This window comes from Leptonotus elevatus, chromosome 5 (assembly GCF_054856555.1).
Source record: "Leptonotus elevatus isolate MCC_2025b chromosome 5, RoL_Lele_1.0, whole genome shotgun sequence".
NCBI lineage: Eukaryota > Metazoa > Chordata > Actinopteri > Syngnathiformes > Syngnathidae > Leptonotus > Leptonotus elevatus.
This window is the reverse complement of record NC_141243.1, coordinates 193,631-220,288: the sequence shown is the minus strand read 5'-3', so window position 1 is coordinate 220,288 and position 26,658 is coordinate 193,631. Positions and strand designations below refer to the sequence as shown.

At 50.4% G+C, this 26,658-nt stretch overlaps 1 protein-coding gene and 1 long non-coding RNA gene across 5 annotated transcripts; one reads left to right on the top strand and one right to left on the bottom strand.

Annotated features, from left to right (window-relative positions):
• Positions 1–208: 208 nt before the first annotated feature.
• Positions 209–23,696, bottom strand: grin1b (glutamate receptor, ionotropic, N-methyl D-aspartate 1b). 4 transcript variants are annotated; one of them, XM_086076707.1, is made up of 21 exons: positions 23,264–23,413; positions 22,236–22,492; positions 20,323–20,457; positions 20,060–20,236; positions 18,502–18,564; positions 17,872–17,969; positions 16,636–16,757; positions 12,069–12,243; positions 11,679–11,829; positions 11,506–11,592; positions 11,111–11,246; positions 10,903–11,030; positions 10,475–10,639; positions 10,273–10,391; positions 9,151–9,263; positions 8,927–9,075; positions 6,642–6,799; positions 5,303–5,464; positions 5,124–5,233; positions 4,902–5,047; positions 209–4,835 (listed from the first exon to the last, which is right to left on the bottom strand). In XM_086076707.1, coding segments are annotated over exons 1-21 (2,718 nt in total). In that variant the 5' UTR covers positions 23,265–23,413; the 3' UTR covers positions 209–4,769. The 4 variants fall into 4 exon arrangements, with proteins under 4 accessions (XP_085932833.1, XP_085932831.1, XP_085932834.1 ...); XM_086076705.1 differs by lacking the exon at positions 22,236–22,492 and having other exon boundaries at positions 23,264–23,696; XM_086076708.1 differs by lacking the exon at positions 18,502–18,564.
• On the top strand, positions 23,287–26,483 carry LOC147173121 (uncharacterized). Its single transcript, XR_015094892.1, has 3 exons — positions 23,287–23,357; positions 25,266–25,351; positions 25,482–26,483. It is a non-coding gene; the product is annotated as an uncharacterized LOC147173121 (long non-coding RNA).
• Positions 26,484–26,658: the final 175 nt, after the last annotated feature.

Sequence of the window (26,658 nt, the reverse complement as noted above, 5' to 3'; positions counted from 1 at the left end):
CTGCTGCTCTCGACAAGATAGGTTCTTATTTCTTCAGTTATAAACTGCAGTCTTTCGAGTCTTGTGGTTCGAATGGTTCGAATGGTTCGAATGGGCTTGGGGCCCCAAAGGCGATTTTTCATCATCCATACTTAACGCTGGAAAGCAGGAGATTGAGCGCCACACCATCTAAGAAGGCTTGCACTCAAATAAACATCAGAAACTTCCATTTGGACACGCATGATTTTTTATTCTTTTTTAAATCGTCATCATTTATTTGGACACTGATTGTTTACAGTCAGAAACGCTTCTTTTCACATGAACATATTTCCTCTACAGTCACGTTACACACTTTTCAAGACAGGAAGTAGAAAAAGAACACAAATGGATTGTACGTTAGCATACGACATCACGCAAAGGTGGCGTTAGCGCTAACGTGTTCTCGCTTCGCGTGCGTCATGACGACGTCGCTGAGCTAAAGGCTAACGCGTTGCTACATGGTTACATTGGTTAGTATTCACAAAATAAATGCGCTTGTAAAAATGTTTGCTAGCAAGCCAAGGTTGACGAGATGGAAATGTCGCGAGCGTAGCTTCAACTGGCTTTTAAAAGACAAGCTAACATTTGGAGAAACTGCAGACATCATCAGAATCATCCAAAAAACTAAACAACTTCAAAATCAGTCAATTCGCATCAATGCTTTCATGTTGTTATTCAAAGACGTGAAAGACACGCCTCTTGATTTATTGGCTCATCTTTTGGAGTTCTAAAGTTGGTTCCTGTCTAAAGTTACATCAGGTCCGAAGCTGGTCTTGGTTTGAGTTTAGTTCAGGTCCAAAGTTGGACGAGGGACGCGCCTTTTTTTTGATTTTGTCCGTTTACGTGAAGACTCGCCTTTCCAGTTTCCCCCATTTTGTCCCCCACTAAAAAGGTAACGCCGGGCAAGCGTGGCCGTCCTCGCCGATGCGGCCACTTTGCATCAGCGATTATCCGGCACAATTGCCATGTGTGCTGAACGAGCTCGCTACGAAAGACATCTTCGGCGCCGGCGTGGCCGCTTTCGAGCGCCTTGTCGTCACGGCGTGGAAGAAAACGCGGCCGCAGGCTTGAAGCGCAAACAATTTAGCGGCTCAAGTTGCATCCGTTTTCATTTCCGGGTCGTTACGGTGAAACCTGATTGAGTGGAGGGGGCGTGGCTTTGGCAGGGACACGCCCACAGCCTCTGTCATCGTTCCCAAGCCTCCTTTATCATTTCTCAAACCGTTCCACTTTGGCGGGGATGTCAACACTCTTCCACTTGGGCTGTTCTGACTTAATTGTCGCCTGTGCCGGTTGCGGCCACCAGGGGGCAGTAAGGCGCATGTATGCCGATGACGCGCCTACACTTGCTGAAAACACAAAAACGTGAGCGCAGAACTGCAGTAAAATAAAGTCTGTATTTCACCGATTGGAAAATCATCTTTTGTGTATATCGTCAGCCAAATCGCACGATTGCAAAGTCGTTTACAGTCACAAAAGCAATCAAATATTGAAATGTGCTTGCCAAAAAGGATGGAAATGTTTTGGGGTTTGGGTTTTTTCCACCCTTTTCGTGTGTCGAGTCTTGAAGGTCAAAGGTTGAACTGAGGCAACTGGACCCAGTTTTTTTCTCTCCGCCTTTTCCTTTCTGCTTTCCCAAAACGTTTGGAAGCAACTCGGGTTATTATGCTTGGCGGCTACGGACTTCTTGCTGCACCCGTGTTAGTTATCATCAATGCAAAAAAAAGAAAAAGTTATCAATGCTATTTGTTAGCGTGCCTTGAGGTCGTGTGTTAGCAATAAGCGAGCGCAGTGGTAGGCAACGCTGGACGTGGAGAGCGGCAGTCCAGCGGGTTTTTGATGTCTCCTTCCTCCAACACAGATGAGGATCCTTTTTAAGACCTCAAAAGTCGCAGGCGGGACCGCGACTCTGAAGGACCGCGCCGGACGTTGGCTACCGCCGTGCTAGCACAAACGAAGCGCGTTTGGTTCAATATATGACGTACAAACTTTAACGTCAATAAACCTAAACAAGTCCGAGGACAGAGCAACAGTAACGCGTCGGTGCGAAAAGAGCGGCACCTTCACGTATTGCGCAATATAGTCCAGTTAAACTGCTGAGCTCGCACGAGGTCACACGTGCCTCGTCAGTTTAGTTGGAAAAGGAAAATGATGTGAAATTCTTCTGGAATTCTGATTGACATAAACATCAGGACTTCCGCTTGCCGTGAGAAACTTGTTGCTAACACACGACTCCAAGGCACGCTAACAAATAGCATTGATTTAAAAAAATTTGCATTGAACTTGAACGACAAGTTAACCATATGCAAAAGTAGCACAATTAGCATGAGAAAAAAAAAACACCAAGATTTCATTCTCACATTAGCCAACACCAAAAGTGTGTTAGCATGGAATAGCATTAGCCAGCTAAAGACGCTAATGTGATGCTAGCTGAAAATGCTGCACGTGTCAGAAAACGTTTGGTCAAGTTGAAAACGGAGCAACATCAGCACGTTTGCTACTCGTGAAAGGCGTGCGACGCTCGCACAAAAGCGCCCCCGAACGCACACGAAGTTGCTGAAGACAATCTCAAGAACGCACATAAAGATGGCGCTCCGCCGCCGATGCCCAAACGAGTCCTCCCAGGCACAACGCTGGCGCGATCTCTGGGAAGCGACAAGAAGGACGGCGCCGTCGCTTTAGCCAAGGTTTCGCACCGACAACACTTGCTTGAGAAAATTGGAGGAAGCCACCATTATGTCCAAAAACAACAACAACCTCACGCATGCATAGAAAAAGATGGACTGCCCGCTAATGCGGCTTACTCGGCACCGGCGGCCATCTTATGTTGCCAACTGTTAAGATGGCCGAACTTGAATACGCTAACTTTCTTGGCGACGTCTTCACATTATTTCCACGGCGAAAATGGCAACGCCGCGCGCGGCATCCGGTGGCTTGTGCCGACAAGTGTGGAAGAAGCGACGCATGCACGTTTCATCGCTAAGAATGCGAGGATATAAATGTTCGTCCAAGATGGCTCCAAATAGGAAGAAGAAGAAAAACAACTTCTGTAAATCAGGACACCCGAAAGATATCGCTGGAATGCCGACAGTCAAACGATTGTTGTTGTTTTTTGGAAAGCTCATGTGACTCCAGCCGGAGATCCTGGCGGGAAACACGCCCTGATAAGCGTTTTCAGTCAAAAGCCAACACGAGTTGTCAGAGGCAACGCAAGATGGCTGCCCTCCGGCTCGCATCCAGATGTCGCTTCAGACCATCAAAAAAGGAAACCGCTCAAACGTTTTGTGCGCTCATCCTTTTGCTCATTTAACCAGCTCGGTGGCCTCGTTCGTGGTAGAGTGTCTGCCCCGAGGTTGCGGGTTAGATCGCCAAATGATTCCCGAGCGCGGCTCCTGCTGCTGCTCACCGCCTCCTCGGCAGACGGCTCAAATGCGGAGAAGAATTCCGGCCCACTTCGGTGGCTGTGACAATCAGCGGCACGTTAACTTTAACATTCGTCGTCCTGGCTCAGGGGCGGGAAAAGTCGGGCCAAATGCAGCCCGGAATGATCTCCGACTTGTGTGTGTGTGTGCGTGTGTGTGTGTGTGTGTGTGTGTGCGTACCAGGCCTTTGCAAGCAACAGATAAGAAATGTAAAAAAATCAAGAAAAAAGCGCATCAGCATCAATTAGCATTTTGACTTGGATTGTAAACTAGCGCTTAGCTAACTATTGTTTGTGTTCGTACCAGTTGTCCGGGGAGGGGCCTCGCGATTATAAAGTAAAGTAAAGCGCCAAATCCACCTGCTGGTGGGAATTCCTCACTGCACCATCAGAAGATGCGACGATCAAGAGGCGAGTCACAAATGGAAAAAAAGGAATTTGAACCAAATGTGAGCTGGACACGCTGGAGACAAAACAAAATGGAGGCCGACAAGTCATCAGATTTGTCATCTGTCATTTGACGACGCCTATCTTCAATCTTTTCCGCTCCTCCATTGGTGCGAATTCACACAAACTACAGAATATGGAAGGTGCACGATAATATGACAATCCATGTGATCTATTAAATATTTGTCATATATGATCGACGTTTCTTCTGTGCTAAATATTCGGCATTTCTTTAATAAATAATCCGATTGTGTTGAAAGGAGGGGAAAAAAACAAATCTTTCCAAAAGGTCATTTTCGAGCCGCCTTCAAATACGTTCTTGGCATTTTGTAGCCCAAGCGCTTTGGCAATACAAAGGTGCGTTCGCCGGCCATGTCCTTGTGGCGAAGCACGGCACATTGATCCGTGTCAACCCGGAAAAGTGCGTACGTGACGACCCGCGACTCCCCCCGTCAGGAAAAGCAGCGACACATGCTAACATTAGCTGCTAACTGAATGTGCTACAAGTTGCTGAAAGCGCGACGTTTGGCGGCAGGTGGACATGGCTTTGCGTTGATTGGCCAGTGGAGGTAGACGGAGTGACATCATCATAATACACGTTCCTTGACATCATCAATCCCAGCATGCCATGGGAGCATTGGGGGGGGGGGGGGGGGGGGGAGCCAGTGACGTAAAGCTAACTTGCTAAAGCTAGCAAGTGATGTTGCTCGTTTGCTATATTGCTGGAGGAATCTTTTAAAAGGATTGACAAAAGTCACTTCCTGTTCCCAGCGTGACCTACAAACGCATGATGAGAACTATTATTGATTAAGGGAAGCCACGACAAGACTGACGCGAGCAAAATAAAAGGACGTGTTGCTTGTGCGTGGCAGTGGGCGTGGCCTCAGACCACGGTGCTGACGGAGGGATCCGATAGGTTGATCTGCCCGGTGATGTCGGTCGGGTACGGCTACGCCAGGAGGGAAAAAAGGTGGTCATGGCGTGACTTTGGTCACGTGACGGCGGCCTTCCTCACCTGCAGGTTCTTCCTCCACACGTTGACGGCGGCGAAGGCCAACTGCATCTGCTTCCTGCGGGCGTCCTTGTGGCGCTTGTAGGCGATCTCGATGAAGATGAGGAAGATTCCGGCCACGATGCCGCCCGCCACCAGCATGAAGACGCCTGGACGGCGGCGAGAGGGACGACGCCAGATGGAGCCAGGAAGTGCAAAAGGAGGCACAGCGCCGCCGCCACTCACCTGCCATGTTCTCAAAGGTGAGCGTGGCGGGCGCGTTGCTCCGGGAGTCGCACTCCTGATAGCGAACCCACGTCTTGTCCAGGTCCTCCATGAAGCCGTTCTCGTGCGAACTGAGAGCCGCAGACGAGGTTGAGCGTTAGTTTGCGGCGGCGGCGTCGGCGGTGGCGGCGGCCGCCCACCTGAGGATGGCGAGCGACACGTTCTGCTTCCACGGGCTGTCCTTCCTCATCCCGATGCCGAAGCCCGAGCGGAAGAAAAGCTCCCCGGTGGTCACCAGGTCGCATTTCTGCGAGGCCTCGAACTCCAGCACGGCGCTGTCCCAGATGAAGGCGTGTAGTTTGCTGGCGGGCGAGCGAGCGAGCGCACAACAGGGTTAGTAGATCGTTTGGGACATTTCATTTCAGTTGCTTCTGATTTTAAAAAACAACACATTAAGTCTGTCTTTATTAGTTTTCGTTTCGTTTTCGTTCGTTTCAGTATTAGTTTCCGTTTTGTGTTTTAAATGTGTATTATTTGTGCGCAGTGGCGGCAAATCCAGCTCCAGAAAGTCAAACCCTTGCCACGGTTTGGCTTTAGCCATTGATGCTAGCTAGCTAGCTCCTTAGCAAGTGAATGGGAGCTAGCCAGGGAGCTAGCTCGCTAGCTAGCACCTGGCGTTAAAGCCAAACTGCGACATGGTTTTGACTTTCTGTCACTTCTGCTTGTGCGCAATATTTAATAAATGTTAAAATCATGAGAAAAGTCACTCATTTCGAACCTGCCGTTTTGTTGTCGCCTCTGAGCGACGTCATCTGAAGGTGCTTTTCTATTGGCTGCTGCTAAATGACGTCACTTTCCAACCGCTTCAAATCGTCCCCAAAGGCTCATGCGTTAAACAAATGAGCAAAGACTAAAACCAAGGACGTTTTTGCTATCATTTACGTTTTAGTGAGCTTTGTAAACATAAAATGTCGTTTCAGTTATTTTTCGTTTTTTGAAAAAGCATTTTTGTTTTTATTTTATTTCAAAATAGTTTTGGGAATTTTAGTGTGAGTTTGTTTGTTATTTTTCGTTAACTGACGCGCGCACACATTTGGGATACAAGGCTGGACAGTGGCGGCCATTTTGCGCGCGGCCTGCCCCGCCCCTCTCGGACGGCCCGTTGAACCGATACACGCCGGCCTCGCGTGATCTTTGCAGATGTTGGGGGTGCGAATTACCAACGACCACCTGGCGATTCGATCCGCATCACGATTCAAAGGTCACGATTCGATTCGATATCGATTCATCCCGACACGAATCTATACGTAAGGCGGGCAGACTTTGCGCCTTCGGGTTTTGGATCTTTCTGTCCTCATCCGAAAGTTCTGATCATCGCAATCAGCTGTGTTGGAGGACAGAAACATCCAAATCCTGCGGCCATCCGGGGCCAGAATTTTTCTGGCTGGGGTCGTCGGTCCCAGTATGGAGCGTTAAAAAACAAAGGCAAGCAAAAGTGAGGACATTCCCACGCATGAAAGTGTCGGCCGTCCGTCTCACTTGTCTCGGACAGCCTGGATGGCCTCGGCGGCGCTCTCGTAGTTGTGCTTCTCCATGTGCCGGTACATGGTGCTCAACTCCACTTGGCGGCGGAAGTAAATGTCCACGGAACTCTGCTTGACCGTAGCGTAGATGAACTTGTCCGACGGGTTTCGCAGCTGAAAACACACGCATTGGACACGTCGTCAAAAACAGGACAAACGGAGCCCACGCATGCAAAATGCATGTTGAAGCTCATCACAACATGTGAAGCACACGCAAGCGCGCACACCCGCTTTGACCATTTAGCGTGCCCTTAAAAAAGTGTCCAATAACCGCTAATGAGCGTCCCCCCCCCCTCCTTTTTTGAGAGGGAGCGGGACTTGTTTTTTTTGGTTTTTTTACTTCTCTGGTGAGCGCAGGAAAGAGACACACGGGAGCCTCCGCAGCTTCTTGCGTTGTCCTTCAAATCCAACAAAAACGTGTCCATGTGCAGGTGCCAGCGTGTCCCCAAGGACAACATGAGTTGCTGGAGGCTGTTCTAAAAATAGCTCACTAGCAATGGCAACTTGACGTTGCACATATTCTTAACATACAAATCATCTCTTTTTCAAAGACTGTATCTAAAAATGCTGATTTGATTTTTGCCGACAGAACGGAATGCGGCTCATGCCAAGCCACACGAACGCACACGCGGAACCCGTGCCCATGTGGAGGCAACATTTTGCGCTGGCAGAATTCCTTGAAGCATATTTTCAAGTGCACTTAAAACATACTTGGGAGCTCATTGTAAAATGCAAAAAAAAAAAAAAACGTGTAATGTTTACCGAACGTATTGAGAGCATTTCGGCTAAATCGTGTATTTGTTCCGCTGTAAAGCGTCTTTGAGTGTCTCGAAAAGCATTTTATAAATGGAATGCATGATTATTATGAAGGTATTTGCCGCGACTCCACATGAGCACAGTTGGAAGATTCAAACGTTACCGTGGCGTGACCGCGACACGGTGAAGACGATATGAAGATGACGGCTGGGGGACGTGATGATGATGATGATGATGATGATGATGATGATGATGATGATGATGATGATGATGATGATGATGACGAAGGCTTGGTGTCCTGACGACTGCGACGTCACGAGGGCGGCGGTGATGGAAAACCACACAACTGCAACGAACAGAAGAATTTCATGTCAGTTTTGAAAGTCTTCACATGCGGGGAAAGGACACCAGGGGGCAGCAGTGCGCCACTGCCTCCATTGTAGTGTTCATTTGATCCGCCATTGTGAAATTTAGTCTCAGTTTTGGTCCAGTTTCAATCACGCTTGTTAGTTTTGATCATCAACCTTATCTCGATTTTATTTAGTGCATTTTTAAATCTAGCATTTTTGTTATATAGATATTTTTTGTCAGCAGATTATGTTGAACTTTTCAGATCTGAAACGATCTCTCATATCAAATGATCTCTCATCTTTTTGATAAAAAAATAAACAAAACAACAACAACAACTTGACACCAGAGGTGGCAAATCCAGGTCCAGAAGGTCAAAACCCTGCCACAGTTTGGCTAGCTAGCTAGCTAGCTCCCTGAAAGGTAAACAAGTACCATGGGAGCTAGTTAGCTAGCCAAACCGTGGCAGGGTTTTGACCTTCTGGCCCTGGATTTGCCACCTCTGCTTGATAAACAATTCCATCAACATATCAACACGCGGCTACTATGGCTCCGTGCTACGAGCTAGTAAGTTAGCCAGCATTAGTTAGCGGTCGGATTAGCATTATTGTTGGAACGTTATAGTTGGTGGATTAATCTTACGTTACAACAATAACTTACATATAATTATTTTTGAACCTTTCACCGTGACTCCGCCTCCTGTCTGTCCCACGCTGGCGAGCTGCAGATTTGAAAGGGGGCGTGTCACTGAGTGTCACATGACTGATTAGCAGAGACAACATTTGACAAAATCATCTCATTTTTGTTCATGAACTAAAATTTAGTTTTTACGGATTGAAGTACATTTTTGTCTCGTCTTCATCAGTTGACGAAAACGCAGACTGATTTTGTCCCACTTATTGTTTATTAATGAAGGTTTTCGTCCAGTCGAATTTTCGTCTGGTGAAAAATATGCGTCGCCGAACATATTTCTGTTTCGTTTTGGTTGACGAAATGAACACTACGTCCTCGCCAGCCCCGACCGGACGTCCTCGCCAGGTGTGACCATGACGGAGCCGGGATGAAGATGAAGATGAGGAGGACGTGAGCGCAATGACGATGACGAAGCCGAGGCCACGACCGCGACGTGTCGCTGACCCTGGGGTCGTTGATGCCAGTGATGCGCTCCTCAGGCCGGTCCAGCACCAGGAAGGCGGCCAGGTTGGCCGTGTACGACGCCACGATGATCATGGCGAAGCCCGCCCACACCATTCCCAGAATCCTGGCCGAAAAACTCCTCGGGGCTCCTGGGGGGGGCACAGGCTTCATTCAGGACACGTCGGCTCCACGCACACGCTTGCGTCCACGCGGGCGGGCCTTACCTTCTCCGATCCCGGAGTTGAGGAGGACTCCCCAGGAGAACCACATGGCCGAGGACAAGGTGAGGGCGTCTTCTTCTTCTTCTTCGCTGTTCACTTTGAACCTTCCAAATGGGCTGCGCGCGCACACGTTAGCACACGTTAGCACACGTTAGCACGTTAGCACACGTTAGCACGTTAGCACACGCTAGCAGCCAACATGTCACAGCGCTGCATACATGTCAACATGAGTGCGTTCATTTTGAGTTGATTTCAAGTTTCTTCTTCGCCACAAAAACACATTTAACGCGCGATTAATGGAAAAGCAACCACGTCAAAATGTAGCAGTAATAAATAGAATAATAATTTGCATGTATTTGTGGAGACTGGAATCAAGCAGTATTTTACTATTTGAAAAATGTAGAGAATTTCACAAGCGACTTCATGTTAAAGATTAGACAGCTCTTATTATGAAAAGAAAAATGCCACTCGTCTTACAAATGCAACGATGCCATCTCGTGGCAGAAAAATGACAAAACAATCAATATCACACTTTTCAATTTGATGAATTCTTATGAAATGGCTATTAATGCCACCATATTTCCATTAGTTGAACATTTTTTTCCACTTCTATATTGACAAGAGCATGAAACACATTTAGAAGAGATCTAAAATGTGCGATGAATCGTGAGTTAGCTATGAATGCGATTATTTACGATTCAAAAGGTTATTGGCCTGACAGCCCTAATGTAAACGTGTCATGCGTGACGTTATCCGACGCGGTCTCACCTGAATGACAAAAGAAGGTGTCGCATTTGTACCTTCAAGGGTCCGATGGCCCGTGACTGGGCCGCCGCCCTCACATTGGCACCCTTCCAATTTTCTAGCAGCTCCAGGTACAAATTGGGAGCGTCCGTTAAACTGACGCCCCTTGACGAGCCATCGAACCCCTTGAAGCGACACCTTTTTCGCCACCTCCTGACCCGCGCAGATGGGGGAGGGGCAACGCCATAAAGAGCACACCTGATCACCGCGTCGTATCAATTGCTGAGCTCGGCCGGAGAAGAAAATTAAATTGTGGCCGGCTGTTTGTAAACAAAGGCGACGGGGAGAGGTTCGGGCGTGGTTCCTTTGCTGCCCTCGTACCTGAATCGGTCTAATAGGTAGAGCATCACTGCCACCACGTGGACCGACAGGCCGACGAGAAGCCACAAGGTGCTCTGGAAAGGCTGCATGAAGGAGTCCAGCGTGCTGCGGGGGATTTCCTGCAATCACGCACGCACGCACGCACGCACGCATTCACAATCGCACCCGAGGCGTCCTCGTCCTCGTCCGCCCGCCTTCCTACCTTCTTGACCAGGATGGTGAGTCCCTGGTACTTGAAGGGCTTGGAGAACTCGATGTACTGAGCGCGCTCGTTGTTGATGGTGAGGGGGGCCACGATCATGTCCGCCAGACCCCCCAGCAGCTCGCCCATCATGCCGTTCCACTCCTTCTTGTTGCTGTTGTTCACCTGCGGGCGCACGCGCGAACTTTTCACAACAAAGCGTCCGTCGGAGGCAGGCTTATTTAAAAAAATCAACAATTTAGCATTTTTAAAAGCAACTTATGAAGCCATTTGAAAGGCGCGACCGTCATGCATTCTTTCAACCAGCAGGCGAAGGCGAGGACGCGCACAAAAACACGCGTGTTGGCAAAGACGGGTCCCGCGTGCCGACGCGGCCGCTGTTACCGGATGGCTGACGCGTTCCTCAAACCTCGGCAGCCGCTTCTTACCCTCTCTTGCGTTCCAAACTTGCCGTCGGCCACCAGGTGAACCTCGTAGGTGAAGTTCATGCTCATGGCCAACTTGATGAGGAGGTCGATGCAGAAGCCGTAACAACACTGCGGAACCGTCGGCTGACCTGCAACGCGCACAAAAGCCCGTTCTGTGCACACATCATACGTGCCGACGTGCGTGCGCGCGTGCGTGGGTGCGTGAGACCTGGGATGGTTCCGTTGGGTCCGGTGCAGATAACTTTCTTGATGAGGACTCCGTTGAGCGTGTGTTCCTCCTTACACATTCCGTCCGCCTTTGTGGGCTTCACGTAAACAAACGGCTCTTGGTGGATGGTCACGATCTGCACGCATGTTAGCAACATCAGTGCGCGCCACCATTAGCATGTTAGCATATTAGCACACGAGTGCATTAGCCTGTTAGCAACATTAGTGCGCGCATCCATTAGCATGTTAGCATATTAGCACACGAGTGCATTAGCCTGTTAGCAACATTAGTGCGCGCATCCATTAGCATGTTAGCATATTAGCACACGAGTGCATTAGCCTGTTAGCAACATTAGTGCGCGCATCCATTAGCACGTTAGCACGTTAGCCCGTTACCTTGAGTTTGGTTGACATCTGGTAGCCGACCGGCTTTTCGGTTTCCCCGCCGGGCCAGATGATCTTCCTCTGCGGGTTCATCACCACCTGTCACGCACACGCATCAACGTGCACTACGTGATCGCGCGGTCTTGTCAGGTGCACTGGCGCGCGCGCGATATCCCGCCTCCCACCTGCGATCCGTTGAAGATTCCGACCTGTACAAGTCTTCCGGGCTTCTGCTGGTAGTTGAGGATGTTGTAAGTGGCGAAGCGCCGGTCGCCGTCGTCGTTGAACTCGATGCGGCCCGTCAGGCCCTCGGCGTACTTGGACGACATCAGCACCCTGGTGGCCGGCGGCAACGTGACGACACACGCGCGCACATTGACAAACTTCAAGTCACATGACGACGTGACGAAATGTTGACACACTTTTGGTCATTGTTTGTAAACTGCACGTTTGAAAGCATCTGCGCTGAAAGTCAAAGAACGGACGATGAACTTTTGTGAACGTAACCTTTGGCTTCTTCTTTGCGCTCTCGCGTCATTTCGCCATTTTGCACCGACTTTGTACGACCCGCTCACCTTTTGAAGAGGGGCCCCGTCCTCCAGATGTTGGTGTTGCCCACGCACCCGCGCGGCGGTTCCGTGATGTTCTCCTTGTCCAGAAGCTCCAGCAGCGACTGCGCCACCACTCCCACGGCGTCCATGATGTGCGCCGACTCGTTCTTACCGTTAATCAGCTGCAGACCCAGCAGGCCTGCACCGGCACGCACACGCGCACGGGTTACACACGCGCAGCGCTAAATGCGTCCTCGGCGCACACGCGCGCATGCTAATTACACCCATGCCCTTAATTGATTACAGCGCCAGACACTCCAGGCGCCAAAATGCATGCTGGGAGTTCACAGCCGCTTGTTAATTAAAAACCTCAACAGATTTGTCTTCACCAGTCACATGAGCCAGCGCAAACTTCACTAGCGCTGTTAGCATTGCCGAACAAAATAACAGATGCTCAACAGATGCCGACGAGCATTAGCATTAATAGCACCAAATCTGGCAAACTGTTTTGCCGCCATTCGTCCACTGAAAACGCCTGTCCAAACTGGCTACCACTGTTAGCATTAGCTGACGGAAAACGTTCAAAGTGTTGAACACGGTTAGCGCGTTCCACTGACTACCACTGGCTAACAGCATTAGCATTCCCCTGAGTACATACAGCAGCGGCAGCAAAACTGGCAAAAAAAATACGGAAAACACCCGTTGATACTGTCTCACAATTATATTAGCGTTCGCCAATGGAGAGGGAAAAAAGCAACAGTCAAAAGTGTTGCAAACACAATTAGCATGTAAATCTACTGGCTAACAACATTAGCATTCAGGATAGCAAATCCGTTGTAAAACTTTTTATTCTCCACAGAAAACCCGTCATGAAAATTGACCGACACTGTTTGCATTCCCCATTGACACTAGCCGCTAACGCTAGCTACCACCATTAGCATTTTTCATTCGAATGACCTTGAAAACTGGCTGATGACCTAATGCTACTTTCTAGCTACGGCTAACAGACTCTGTTAGCACTTACACTAACAAGTATGATGTTCTTGTGAATCTTTCATTTTGGCGGGAAATGATGATTGGAACGCTAACTAGGCTAAGCAACGCTAACTTGCTATCGCGGTCTGTGTTCTTCCTCATGTGTTTGGTGAAGACGCGCGTGAAGCACGCCGAAGGTCTCTGAACAAGGAATCGCTCGCCATCCCGATTTGGACTGGGCACGCACTTGTTGTGATTGACAGGTGGTGAGCCCGCCTCCTCAGGTGAACGTGCGGGACGGTCCCGTGACCTCAGTCCATGAGCTCTTTTTTTGGGTGACACCCGTTTGCAATACGACAGGATGTGAAGACAGGCCTTCCTTGTCAAGACGCCTTCAGCACATGCAAACGTGTGGACGTGACAACGCGCAGTGATGCGGGACAATGCGGGACATCGCGGGACAATGCGGGACATTGCGGGACAATGCGGGACATTGCGGGACAACGCGGGACAACTCGAGACGACGTGCTGACGAGTGACGACACGTCGGGACGAACACTTGCAGGCATGTGACACCGGGGCTGTGCAAAATCCAGGACGGATCCATTTGAATTGACTCCGCCCCCACAGGACGCTGAATGGTGGAATTGGAATTTGAACCTTTGGCCAGCCATTTTCACTGAAATTTCGTACAGCCCTGGTTCGACAAATGATGACATGTGACAATGCGTGACATCCAATCGACATGTGATGACTTGCTGACACGTGACCATGCAACTTTTTTTTGACAATGGTACAAACGTCTTCATACGTGACAAGGAGGTGAAACGTGTTCAACACGCCACGTGAAACCTGGTTGACACGTGACGATGCATAAATGATTGCGTGGAAAAGTTGTCACATGGCGACCTGCTGACGCGACAACACACGAGGCGACAAGTTACGTACACCTGGCAAGTTGTCACGTGTGCCAACGAAGCATCACATGATCGCATTTTCCACACGCGAGGACTTGTTGTCACACGTGACGACTTGTCACGTGATCGTCACGTGACAATGCCTGTGTCCAAATTCACAAGGCTGCGTTTTCCGACGAAGGTCCAACTTGTCGACTGCATGACGTCACTCCCGGCGCGGCTCCCGGCGCGACTCCCGGTGCGACTCCCGGCGCGACTCCCGGCGCGGCTCCCGGCGCGACTCCCGGTGCGACTCCCGGCGCGACTCCCGGCGCGGCTCCCGGCGCGACTCCCGGTGCGCACGGACTTTCATACGAATGGATTGTCAATGCTGCTCGCCGCTAGCACATTGACCACTGATCTGAATATAGGACTGGCGAGCCCATACACGCCATTGAAGTCACAGGGCGGCCATCTTGCTCCTCCCACCTCGCCAGCAGACTACTGCATAAACTATACGGTAGACGTACAGATGAGACAAATACAGCTCGTAGGCAGTCAGTATATGGCCGGGGGGGTCAATATATGAAAAATAAACATTTTTAAAAATGAACAAGTGGACGGAATGTGCTGCTTTCAAGACCCCCTTTTCTTTTATGGCTCAGTTCCTTAGACCCCAATATTAGGTTTGGCAGAGGCATCTTTTGTTGAATTACAGTTATAATAGAAAATATACAAGTTGTAAAATGTCTGAAGTATTGTCTCATATGTTCAATACTGTAAATGTATAGGATGGTATGCCGGGAAACGTTTCTTGGGAGGAGCAAGATGGCGGCTTCAAAAGTCTCGGCCTATCGGCCTATCGGCCTATCGGCTATGCATTCATAGATTCAGATGAGTGGCATTGATCGACAGCCCATGCATGTGCAAGTGCGTGCGTGCGTGCGTGCGTGCTGTGGAGTCGCGCCGGGAGTGACGCCATGCAGCCGACAAATTGGATGAGTTGCTGACATGACGACTGGACAGGCGTACGTCCTGGTCACGTGCCGTCACGGGCCAGTCAGCGGTCACCGACGGACGTGTGCGCGTTACCCACTTGGACCGCGTCCCAGCGGGCGTGGCCCAACCAAAGGCAGGATGCAAAGCGTCGGCGTTGTCTTACCGGCGTTTGTTTGTTCAGACAATGACATCACCACCATCACGGTTACCGTGGCAATGCAAGAAGTCTGCCCCCCCCCCCCCCCACAATTTTCACAACTACTCCAAATGGCTCAGGGAGCTTCAAGTGATATTTGTTGTCGCTACATATCGTTGACGTACTTGTTAGCCCATCGATGGCATTTGCCATGATGTGTTTGTTAGCATGAAGCTAATGGACCCGAAGGCCAAACAAATACACTTTGACAAAGGGGCGAGGGGTCACTGTATTTGAGTGCGCCCTCGCCGGCGCAACACGACAACAGGCAGACAGGCGGCGGTGAGGAGAAAAAAGCTAAAGAAGATGAGACAGACAAAAGATGTTAGAAGAGTGAAAGGCACACAAAAGCGCACGCGCAACATGATTGACGCATTCAAACATGACGGCCATGTTTAAACCCTCAACCGGCAAAAAACATCAAAGCAGAGAGACGCTAATTAGCCATTAGCTTCCCGCATCACAGCTGCCATGTTTCCATCCGTGGGTAACCGTAGCAACGGTCTACTACGTTCATGAGCAACAACAACTTTTTGGGGCGACTCGGGTTCCACTGGCTAATGAAGCTAAATGCTAGCAAGGCCACTATCCACTTGTACTGAAGCTCCATGCTAACCTGGTGGCTATCCACTTGCTAATCAAGCGACATGCTAGCCTAGCCATGATCCACTTGCTAATGTGGCTATCTGCTAACTCAGGGGTAGGCAAGTTGGGTCCTAGAGAGCCACAATCCTGCTTGTTTTCGGGGTCTCCTGCCTCCAACCCAAGTGTTTCAAATCATCAGCTCATAGTTACGTTCTGCAGGAGCCTCTCAGCTGTGTTGGAGGAGGGAGACATCGAAAACCTGCAGGACTGCGGCTCTCTCGGACCCAACTTGCCTCGCTCTGTGCTAAGTCATTTGCTGGGATTTTTTCCAACGGGGGTCTCGTCTCCTCCTTGGAAACAATTTGAGTGATGCACAGGCGCCAGTAGATGGCAGCGATGCACCAGCCAAGAATTCAGATCAGTCCACCAGAAAAATGATCTTTGATCTTACTGCGAATATTTTCCATCACTAATTCTTCCAGTTTCAACAAGTCCAAATGACTGACGAAGTTTGTTGATTGTCAACAATTTGATTTTGATTGTAATTTTCATTTGAGATTTTTATTTTTTTTATCCCATACTTATTGTTTGACGCAGCGACCGGAAATACTCAAGCAATAAGAAATGACGACAGCCGCTTTCTTTCAGCAAATCTGGACTTCGTTGAGCTTTGAAGTCCCAACTTTTGCGTTTCCGCAGGAAGACGACACTCAGGTGAGCGCAATGATCCGTCTGATAATGCGGCGCTCGCGTAAATCAATTCGTCTTTGCCACTAGACGCTGATCTGGTGGCAAACGTTAGCCGAGCAGCTCTTCGCCATCCCTTGCTAACGTAGCCGGATGCTAACCGTTGGAAGAACAAGTTGAATGGAAGCAGAACGGAGACAGGCAGAGGAAGAAGAGCGCCCGCCCGCCCGCCCGCCCGCCGCGTGTTGCGTACCGTCCGGAGCCTCGCTCAACGCTTTCCCGCTCATTTCTCTCTCGCCGACGATCCAGACATAACCGGAACCGGTCATGTTGAGATGACGGGCCGCCTTGTAAACGCCCGCCGCTTCGTCCTCGCTGCCGCCGGCAAGCGACCAAACAGACGCAGGACAAACACACAACAAACGGGACTTGTGTTAGCTTAGCATGTTGCTATCTGGCCATCGGCTCGTCGCTAGCTGCCCGCCCGCCCGCCCGCCGGCTGCTCGCTTAAATGCCGCCTGAACGCCAGTCGGGTCCCGTCACCGCGGCGACCAACCTGAAGTACGACCTGCTGAACTCTTCCTAAGGACTCGCTTGCGAAGAATTCTCTTTTGGCGACGCTTGAACTTCCATCGCTCGCCTCTGACGCGTTTGGGCCGCGGCGGCACTCTTTGCTCGCCGAGACTTCACAAGCATCCGAATATGTTTAAGAGCGACGTCGGGCTCGTCGGCGCATTCCGGCTCAATTGGTTCTTTCATTTGGAGCTCGGATTCAAACGCCAGCTGAGAAAAGTGACTTGCTTCAAATCATTGAAGTCACGTGAATCGTTGGAACGTCGATTTGAAAATGGACGAAGTCAAGTGACTCACGCGAAGTCAACGACGTGACTGGACTCGGTTTTCGATGTCACGAGACTCGTTTTGCATCGATGAAGTCACGTAACTGAACCGACGACTTTCCAATGGAGTCGCGTGACTCACTTTTCATTGACTAAGTCAATTATCCGTCCGTCTATTTTTAGAACCACTTTTCCTTACTCGGGTAATTAAAGTTAATTCATGAACGTACCACTGATTGTCACAAATTTGCCCCCCCAATAATGTTGAGTGTCGAGCAGGGAGGCAAATGCGTCCCATTTTGACAATCTTTGGTTTGACCCGGCCGGGCATTGAACCCACGACCTCCCGGTCTCAGGGCAGGCAGACACTCGACCACTAGGCCAACGATCTGGCTCACGTCGTTGGCTTTGGGTCAACTCGTCAGGTGAGCCACTTGAAAAGGACGAAGCGCGTGACTTCGTTTGACTAAATCAAGCGAGTCTTTAAAATGGTTGAAATTGTGCGAGTCTTTGTCTCTTCCGACACGGACTTCGTCAAGCGACGCGACTTTCGAGACCAGCGAGCAGCTAGCTAGCTAGCGGTCAACATCAACGGGACGAGCAGCTAGTAAGCCGTTAGCAGGTTAGCTGTTAGCGTTCAGCTGACTGACCTGGCGGAGAGGATGATGACGCGGGCCTCCAGGTCTTTGGCGTCCATGAGCAAGGCGGTCAGGTTGGTGTCGGGACCGAACAGCAGAACCTTCTCGGCCTGAAGTCCACACGGAGACGTCACAACACATCATAGCACATGCTGCGTTAGCCACGCCCGCTGTGACCATGCTCCCCCCCCGGACCTCTACCAATCATAATCATCAGTTGTGCAGGGGGAAGGGGGGGTGAGGGGGGGGGGGGTCATCCAATGGGGAGCGGGAAGTGAAAGCTGGTGGACATGCAAGACTCCAACCAACCAATCGGGGACGTGCATGTTAGCATGTTAGCGAGCGCAAATGAAACCAAAGACTCGAAAGGGGGTGTTTGCAGAGGAGTGGGAGGTCCCGCCCGGTGGGCGGCGTCCATCAGACCCCGCATGCATCCCTCACGTGGGGGTGGGAGGTGGGGGGAGGGGGCGTGTCTGTCCCGCATTCCCAGTCATGACAAACCAAAAGAAAGATGGCTGCCTCCAGGATAAGGGCTATCTCTGGATCGGGTGGGCGGGGCTTCGGCCGGTCGACGAGATTGGTCGGGCGGGTGGCGTGCGGCGTTTAGACCATGCAAGCGTTCTACCTTCGACAATCTTCTACCTTAGGCGTTCTCCGGAAGTCAAAGCCGTGTTGCTCCACGTTTTCATAGTTCCTGATTTTAGTCTGATGGTCGTGCGACAACAGAGAGAACGTCACACACGCGCACCTGACACATGACATCGGCCGCCGTGATTGGACGCCCGCGTGTGATGTCATCAGCATGAGATGTGTGTTTTCTTTTAGTGTCGATGGCTTGACCTGTTTGTCAAACTTTGTGCGCTTTCATTTGTTTGATATGCAAATGAGCTGACGACAGGAGAGACATATTTGGAGCGGACAAACTCACACCTTTCATTTTGCATACAAATCACACTGTTAGTTTAGCTTAGCGCAAGCATTTAGCCTAGCATAGCGTCGGGAAGTTTACGCCCCACCCCAACACACACGCACAAGTACACGCTTGCAGGAAGGCAAAATCATTGTTAGCGATGATGCTCAGCTAGCATGTTGGCGATGCGATACGCTGTTGAAACTATATGGCGGCCATGTTGGTGGGGGCAATGCATGGGAACAATTGAAAAGACATCACAACTTGCAAGACTCCTCCTCGCCGCGCTCGACGGAGCGCGGCGTCGCCGTAGGCTCAAAAGGGGTGTGGCCCACCGAGCTAATGATTCGTTAGCTTAACTTGAGCGGGCCACGAATGTCATGTGAATGTCATGAAGTTGACATGAGGACGATCCAACAACAACAAAAGACTTGAAACGCGACATTGATCAGACGTTAGCATGTTAGCTTGCTAAATGACAGACGCCATTTCCAGCATGTTAAGGCCAAGCCAATTTTCAATTTGATATTCCGCATTAGCGATGACGTAATTCACATTTTCGGTCTCGTCGACGATTTTCTTCACGTGACGTTAACATTGCAGAAGTCCACACCCCCCTGTAAAAAACCCTAAACAAAACGAGACCAAGACGGACGACCCCTTTCAAATTGTTTCTCCACAACAGATAATGTGCTTGCACAAGTGTGCACACCTTCTTACAACGCTTCATGAATGAATCGTGTCACATGACGAACAAACGCTACGCAATGTTAGCGTCCATTGATATGAGCTCGAATGGGATTGAAGCCACATTCCCGGTTGCAATAGGGGGGGGGGTGCACACTTGTGCAACGACATGATCTCACCTGTTTGTTTTGATAGAGCGGAGCAGTGCGCGAGCCCGCCAACAGGTGAGCAAAAAGACAGCGTTCAATTAGCACTTCCTGTTAGCACGTGGCCAGCGAGCGGCCTACTGGGCTCTCGTCACATGAAGACGAAGAAGACGAAGAAGAAGAAGAAGAAGAAGCAGGAAGATGACCAGGATGTCTGCCGAGCGAGTGCTGCCTTCATGAGCGCGTCGCCGGGACAACAGCCTCACGCTGTCACGCTGTCACGCGTTCACGCTTTCACGTGAGACGGACGCGGCGTCTGCTGTCGCCATGGCAACGTCCTCAGAGACAAGCGTGTGAACGTTTGCGTGTCCACGCTGGCTTCATGAATGTGTGCTTTTTGTGCGTGTCTTTTAAGTGCGTATGGTTGTTTTTGCGCGTGCGCGTGCGCGTGCGTCACCTTGGTCTCCTTCTCCTCCAGGAGCGTTTCGAGCCTTTTGTGCGCGGCGCGTCCTTCGTGGTCGTCGCTGACGATGAGGATGATGTGGTTCCAGCGGAACTCTCGCATCAGGTCGAACCAAACGCTGGCCTGGTGCGAGTACGGCGGCACCGTGCGCAGGAAGGACAGGTGGATGCTCTGCGGGGCGGGACCGCGTGGTGAGGGCGGCAAATCGGCGGCAAATCGGCGGCATCGGCGGCAAATCGGCGGCGGCGAGCGCTCACCTTGTCGGAGTAGATGGACATGCGCGTGGTCAGGCCCACCACGGGGATGCGGTAGAAGCCGGCCGTGTAAGACACGGGCGTGGGCGTCAGGTGGTCGTTGGACTGAGGCGGGTGGCTCACCAAGATGGCGTACACCTGAACGCACGCACACGCGCGACACCTCCACGTCAGCCAGGGAGGGAGGGGCATGCGGAGCACGGTGGCTCTCCGGAAATCTGCGTGCGTGCGTGCGTGCGTGCGTGCGTAATCCCCGTGTGCCCGCGCGCCGACCGAGGCGCCACGTCTTTAAGCTGTCCGCCATGTTGGCCCGCTTTGAGCCGCAAATGGCGCGCGCGCGCGCTCGCTCAATTCCGGCGCGATGAAGGAAATTCAACGTCCAGCTTTTCTCTCCTTGCACATTACAACTCTACCGCGGTTACTGGTTACTGGTTAGGTTAACCGGCGATCGCGTCATTTGGACCTTATAATATTATTCATACCGATGTCCGATCCTATTTGAAAAAGCGCAAAACAAATCCAGCTCGTGTGTCACAGAAAACGCTTCATTTAAAACAAATTCCTGCGGAAGAGGATTCGAGAGAGAAAAAAACGTTGGCAGATTTCTCACTTTAAAGTCAGAATCCTGACAAACTTTTTTTCTTTCTCATCACTGGCCCTCATCCTCTTCCGTAGGTGTAAAAGATTTGAGGGGGGGAAAGCCAGACATCCACAGGTGGAATCCAGGTCAGGTGTAAAGTGGATTTGCGAAGGACGACGTTTTGGGGCTTTCCGACGTACGCGCGCGCGAGCGCGAGCGCGGGCGAGTGTTGCGCTCGCGCGATGTCAAGTATATGACAACATGAATGAGTTCAAGATGGCGCTCGGCCTGTCGAAAACGTCACGTCGACGACTGAGACAGTCGACACACTCGCACCCGTCGACGGGAACGCGCATCCGAGGGGACGCGGCCCACGCATCGCAAACCGGAAGTGATGTGAGAAAGTCGGAAGTCCCGCCTCCTCCGTGGCATCACCCCATCATGGAGGAAGTCTTCTTTTTGGGCTAATCCGCTGCACAACAACAGCACGCTACTGGCGATTCGAGCTGCCGGTAGTTTGCCGTAAATGAGCGGTCATTTTGTTAGTGTGTCAAAAAACAACGACATGCAAATGAAGGCTTGACGGAATAATAATAATTTTTGTAACAGCACAGCACTGTATTATTTTTTTCAGTCTTCAACTGTTGTTTTAGGTCACAGTCGTGCGCTGTAAAATAACAGCATGCTGCCGGTAGTTTACTGCCAATTTACAGGTTCGAGTTCTGCTTCTGCAAACTGTTCCAAAGGCTCGCACACGAAATTCACTGACAAAGATGAAAGCAGAAGACATTTTGTTGTTGCTCGACTTGGAGTTGATTTTGTCAACGTAAAATGTCCTTTCCTCTTCTTTCTAATTGTGTTAACGCAAACGTTTTTCGCCGATTGCCAGCCGTGCCGCGTCGCGGTGAAATGTCACCGGAGCCAATTAGCGTCAGGCTGCGTTCAAAGGAATCGACTGCGACTTATTTGGAGCTGCTGCGTGTCGATTGTTGCGTCGACATCCGCACTTTCGACATCCGGGCTCTTTTCCCCGACAGGCAGTTTCGTTTCCCCGCCAGGCAGTTTCGTTTTCCCCGCCAGGCAGTTTCGTTTTCCCCTCATTATTCGCTTTTATAAGGTAAGGACGAAATGATAGCGTTTTTGAATGATTTTCTTCATGAGTTCAACGCAGAAAAAGCCCGCGAGACATAAAAGCAAACGTTTCCGGATTTTCACGAGTCGCGTCATTTATGTTCGTGATTTCTGCGCGAATTTCGTAAGTGCCATTTGAACCCGCAACAAACCGACATCGAGCGAAGGAAAGCGCCAAACGGCCACGCGTGACTTCGGTGCTGACCTGGTTGGAGATGAGGTCCTCGCAGACGGACAGCGCCATCTGGATGGCGTTGGCTTTGTGCGTGACTGCGATGGCGTTCATCTTGAAGCGGTCGCGCCCGTAGGCGGCGTTGGCGTGCGCCACCGCGTCGCGGAACACTTGCTCGTAGCGCTTCTGGCTCAGCACGGCGCCCACGTTGAGCACGCGCGGCTCGCAGCCGCACAGCGCCACCGCGCCGCAGTGCAGCGCCAGCAGCAGCAGCGAGGCTCGCACCTCCACTGGTGGGAGGGGCATAAGACCGCCGATGAGCATCGTCACAACGCCGACGCGACAAAACAAACCCGACTCGGCAATGCGGCGAATCCATCTGATTCGCGGCCATTTCAAAAAAAGTTACCAAATGGAGAAATCGAAATCGTCGTCTGGATTTAGAAAAGTTGTTGTTACGTGGAAAGGTTGAAGTGCAAGAATCCTGGATGGCCGCCGCAGGCTTTACAACTCGTCTTTTGTTTGGGAAGGTTACGTTTGCACGACGAACCCTTAAAAGCAGTCAATTGTCGGAACATTTTCAGATTCAAATGAGAAAGTTCCAGGAAAAATCGGACATTCGATTTTTTGCGCCAACGAACACATCACGGCAGCGCATTGGATCACAAAAGCACACACAAATTGCACTTCACGCTAATACACAACAAACACAACACACGTTTTTATGATTTGAAACATAAATCACAACAACCCAATTCATACGCAACACTTTGCACTCAGACAACAACAAACTTTAATACGCGCAAGACAAAGCATACAACACACTTTATATACAAAACAACACTTGAAGCGCACAAACACACACTAAAGTCACGTGAGTCACGTGTGCTTCACATACAAAAGCAAATACACAATTACGCGAATGAACACTCCAGCACGCGCTTTGCGCGACACGCGCGCGCGCACGGCTGAGCAGTTGGCTCATTCGGCGCCACGGGAACGATGACGTCACTTGGCAGAGAAGGAACTCGTATCAGGAGTTCCAAAATAAAAGCACTTACTTTTGGGGGGTTTCCCTTCCACAATAAAAGTCGGCGCCTCGGATCAATTAGCACAGCTGCTTCCGGTCTCCTTGGCGCGTCCGTCGGCCAACAGGTTCGCGCGGTTTTTGTCGGATGTCGAGTCGTTCGTCTCTTGTGCTTTTTTTTGCTGTTGTTTGCTTGTGTCCTGTTGATCCTCGCGCGCGCGCACGCGCAACACGTCAATTGTTGCACGCGCACCTTCCCGTCTTGCGGTCCAGATGACCTCAAGACGACGAAGACGACGATGAAGATGATGTTGATGAAGAGGAGGACGCTCGCGTCGCCTGTCCTTGATGGTCGCGCGCCTTGACGAGACGTCGACGACGGGCGGGATGCGCGCGGCCGCGGCAGCAGCGAGCACGAGCGCGCTTCTCGTTGGCCTTTCATCAAGCGGCCGCGCGCGCGCGCACGCGCGCGACGCCACACTCGCTCAATGCTGCTTGTCAAATGGAGCGAAAACTCCGCTCGCAATATTCGACCCACTTGAAAGGACATCATCATCATCATCATCATCCTCTTCATCATCATCTTCATCCTCATCCTCTTCATCATCATCATCGTCATCGTCGTCGTGCGCTGCATAAAATGGCTTCAAAAACAGCGAATGAAATTAAAACCATTGCAGGAAATTGTTGTCTATTCATTCATTATTTATTTGACATAAATAAACAAAGACGTTAGCAGCACTGCTTTTAAAATCATGATACTTTTCTTCTGTTAAGCCCAAATTGGCAACATTTATAAAGAAGATTTGCATTTGGTGAAATATCAGAAAGTCCGAATTGTCCACTGCTGAATCCGGGGCTGGACCGGCCATCTGGCACGCGGGGCAGATGCCTGCCGGGCCGGCGTCTTTGGGGGCCGCTGTGGTGTTATTCAATGATTATTTGGCGTCATGTTACCCCGAGAGTCCGGCCCACAATTTAGAAGGGGCAGCTCCTTAATCCATGAACAAAATAGAGAGCAAACAGAAGCAATTGTCGGGTCGGGGAGCGAGCTGGACTCGAATGCAGCGAGCAAAAGGAGCAAGGCAGGGATGCAGTCAAAAAGGGGATTTCATGAAGAAAAAGGCAAAGCGCCAAATCAACAATGAGACGACGAGAGACAACGAGGGACACGTGGACAAGACACACGAGAGCGCAGGAGGACAAATTGACATTGACAAAAACCAAAACACAGACCACGACAGCAATAAACATGAGCGGTAGTTAAGAGTGGTCAGGAGTCGGGCTGGGCTGATGGCGGGCCCAAATCAAAATGCCGGGCCTCGTTATTTGCAGGCGTGCAAGTGCATGCCTCCGCCGGGTAGCGTTAGCGTTAGCGTACACTGACAATTGCGACACGTGGGATCTTTCCGCAATGCAAATGCTTCCTTGACGTGAAAACAAACGATGTCTTGGATCGGCTTGAGCCCGCGGCGTCCGGCCCGGTGGACTTCCTTTGGACCAATCACGCTGCGCCCAAGCGGCGGAGGAAGAAGTCAGCGACAACGATTAGCATCATCTTATATGTCAACCATATTACGCGGTTTCCAACCTCCAAATGTATTGAAATCTTGTCGCTGGCGTCGAACGGCCGCCACTCGTCATGCGTCGCAAACGCCACATCTCCTTATCGCACTTCTCGCTCGCATGCTTTGTTCGAAATCGTGACAGCGCTAAGCGCACCCTCCTTTCTGTGACTTCCTGTTTCCTGTTTCCTGTTTGTGGGTGACGGACAGTTGCTAAGCTACCATCGGTTTCATTTTGTCAGATGAACGTCAACGCGGAGGCTCAGACCGCTCAACGCGTTGCGTTGCTGACCTCGCGTGCTTCATCGTAAATGACATCAACGCCGTCAAATATTGTGCGTTCCAATACGGGCCCACAAAACGACGACTTGCGAGTAGCGAGAGCAACAAGATCACGCCAACACGTGCGATTGGTTTTCAAAATCGGCCGACATATCATGTTATCGACGTTTCCCGTTTTTTGTCCCGCAGGCGCCGCAGAAGTCGTCCTCTTCCGAAACCAGGCCGAGTGGACGCTACACAGCGACGTCAGCTTGACCCCGCATCATGACTCACAGGTGGACGCAGTGGAAAATATTGTATATTTGTATATATATTAGGGATATTTCTGTGCTCTTTTCAATTCACAAACACGGACTCCTTTTGATTTCGATTGTCACTCGACCGGAATGCGCAACGTTTCCATAGCGACGTCTTGCGACTCCACCGGCGGAAGCGGCGACCTGACAGCTGACCTTCAAGAAGAGCGCCGTGCCGCGCCTCAGCCCGGCATGGCGCGTCGCCGTCAACGTGTCATTGCTGCTCAAGGGCACGTGGCCAGTGATTGACGCGGTCCAAGTCGGACTTGTGGCGGACCCAACGTTTGTTTCATTCAAATGGTTTGCGAAGAGGAAATCGCTCGTGCGGCATTCGACTTCAATGTCCTGCTTTCATCATGTAGCATGAACCCGTTACATTTCCCATAAATTGCACCTGAATTAATTTTTTATTTAAAAATATATATATTTTGGGTGAGTCGTGCACTTTATTATGACAGTCATGAGCTCTCACTTTGCACCGCCTCATATGTTTCTTATACACTAATTTTTGACACCAAAATGATTTGGGTACAACATAGTCCAGAAAGTGAAGTCGATTTAAACAAGTTGGCTTTTATGCTAAGGATGAATAATCTATGCGTGACTATTTAATGGCGCGGAGGAATGGAGTAAAACGCCGCCGAAGCGAAAGACGGTGGGTTCGAGACCCACTCGGTCAAAGGTGCCAAAACACACCGTTTCTCATCGATGCGCTACGAAATGGCAAAATGCTCTGTGAAAACTCGCACCTTTGCGCGTCTTTTGCCTGTGCGGGTGCAGGGGCGAGAAAATGGAGCACCTTGCGCAAGAATCTTGTCATAATATTGGAACGGCTTTGTAGTTGGAAAAAAGTCTGCATGGTCTATTCTGAGCAAGTGACTTTTAAAATAGGACTCCAATATGATCCAAGCATTGATGAGCAAGTGCGACAGTTGAAAAGCGCTTCTGGATCGAGAAAGATTCCAGTGAATTTGTTATGAGGAATCTTAACAAAGAATTTTGGTTGAAATGGGAAAACAATAACAACAAAAATCACACACTTTCACGTGGATCACAAGAACGCTCTATTTGTAGAAGCGATTTGAATGTGAAACCTGATATGATCACTTTGCGCAGCAAACTAATATATACTTAATGTTTCCATTTTGTTCATTTTCTGTGCTTGTTCTGTGATTCAATAAAGAGTGTTAAGAAAAGATCTGCAGTTTTAAAATACTGATACGCATCTATAGCTTCACCTTGAATAAAGGATAAATACACGTCATCGAGGAATGGACCTGAAAGTT

What these genes read in the sequence shown, in the direction of transcription:
- grin1b (XM_086076705.1), bottom strand. Translation starts at nt 23,671, where the DNA reads ATGAAAGGCCAACGAGAAGCGCGCTCGTGCTCGCTGCTGCCGCGGCCG. An exon ending in TGGAGGAGAAGGAGACCAAG is followed by an intron (nt 18,565 to 20,059) that starts GTGACGCACGCG and finishes CACGACCATCAG; the next exon opens with ACTAAAATCAGGAACTATGA. An exon ending in GTGTCGCTCGCCATCCTCAG is followed by an intron (nt 5,234 to 5,302) that starts GTGGGCGGCCGC and finishes TGCGGCTCTCAG; the next exon opens with TTCGCACGAGAACGGCTTCA.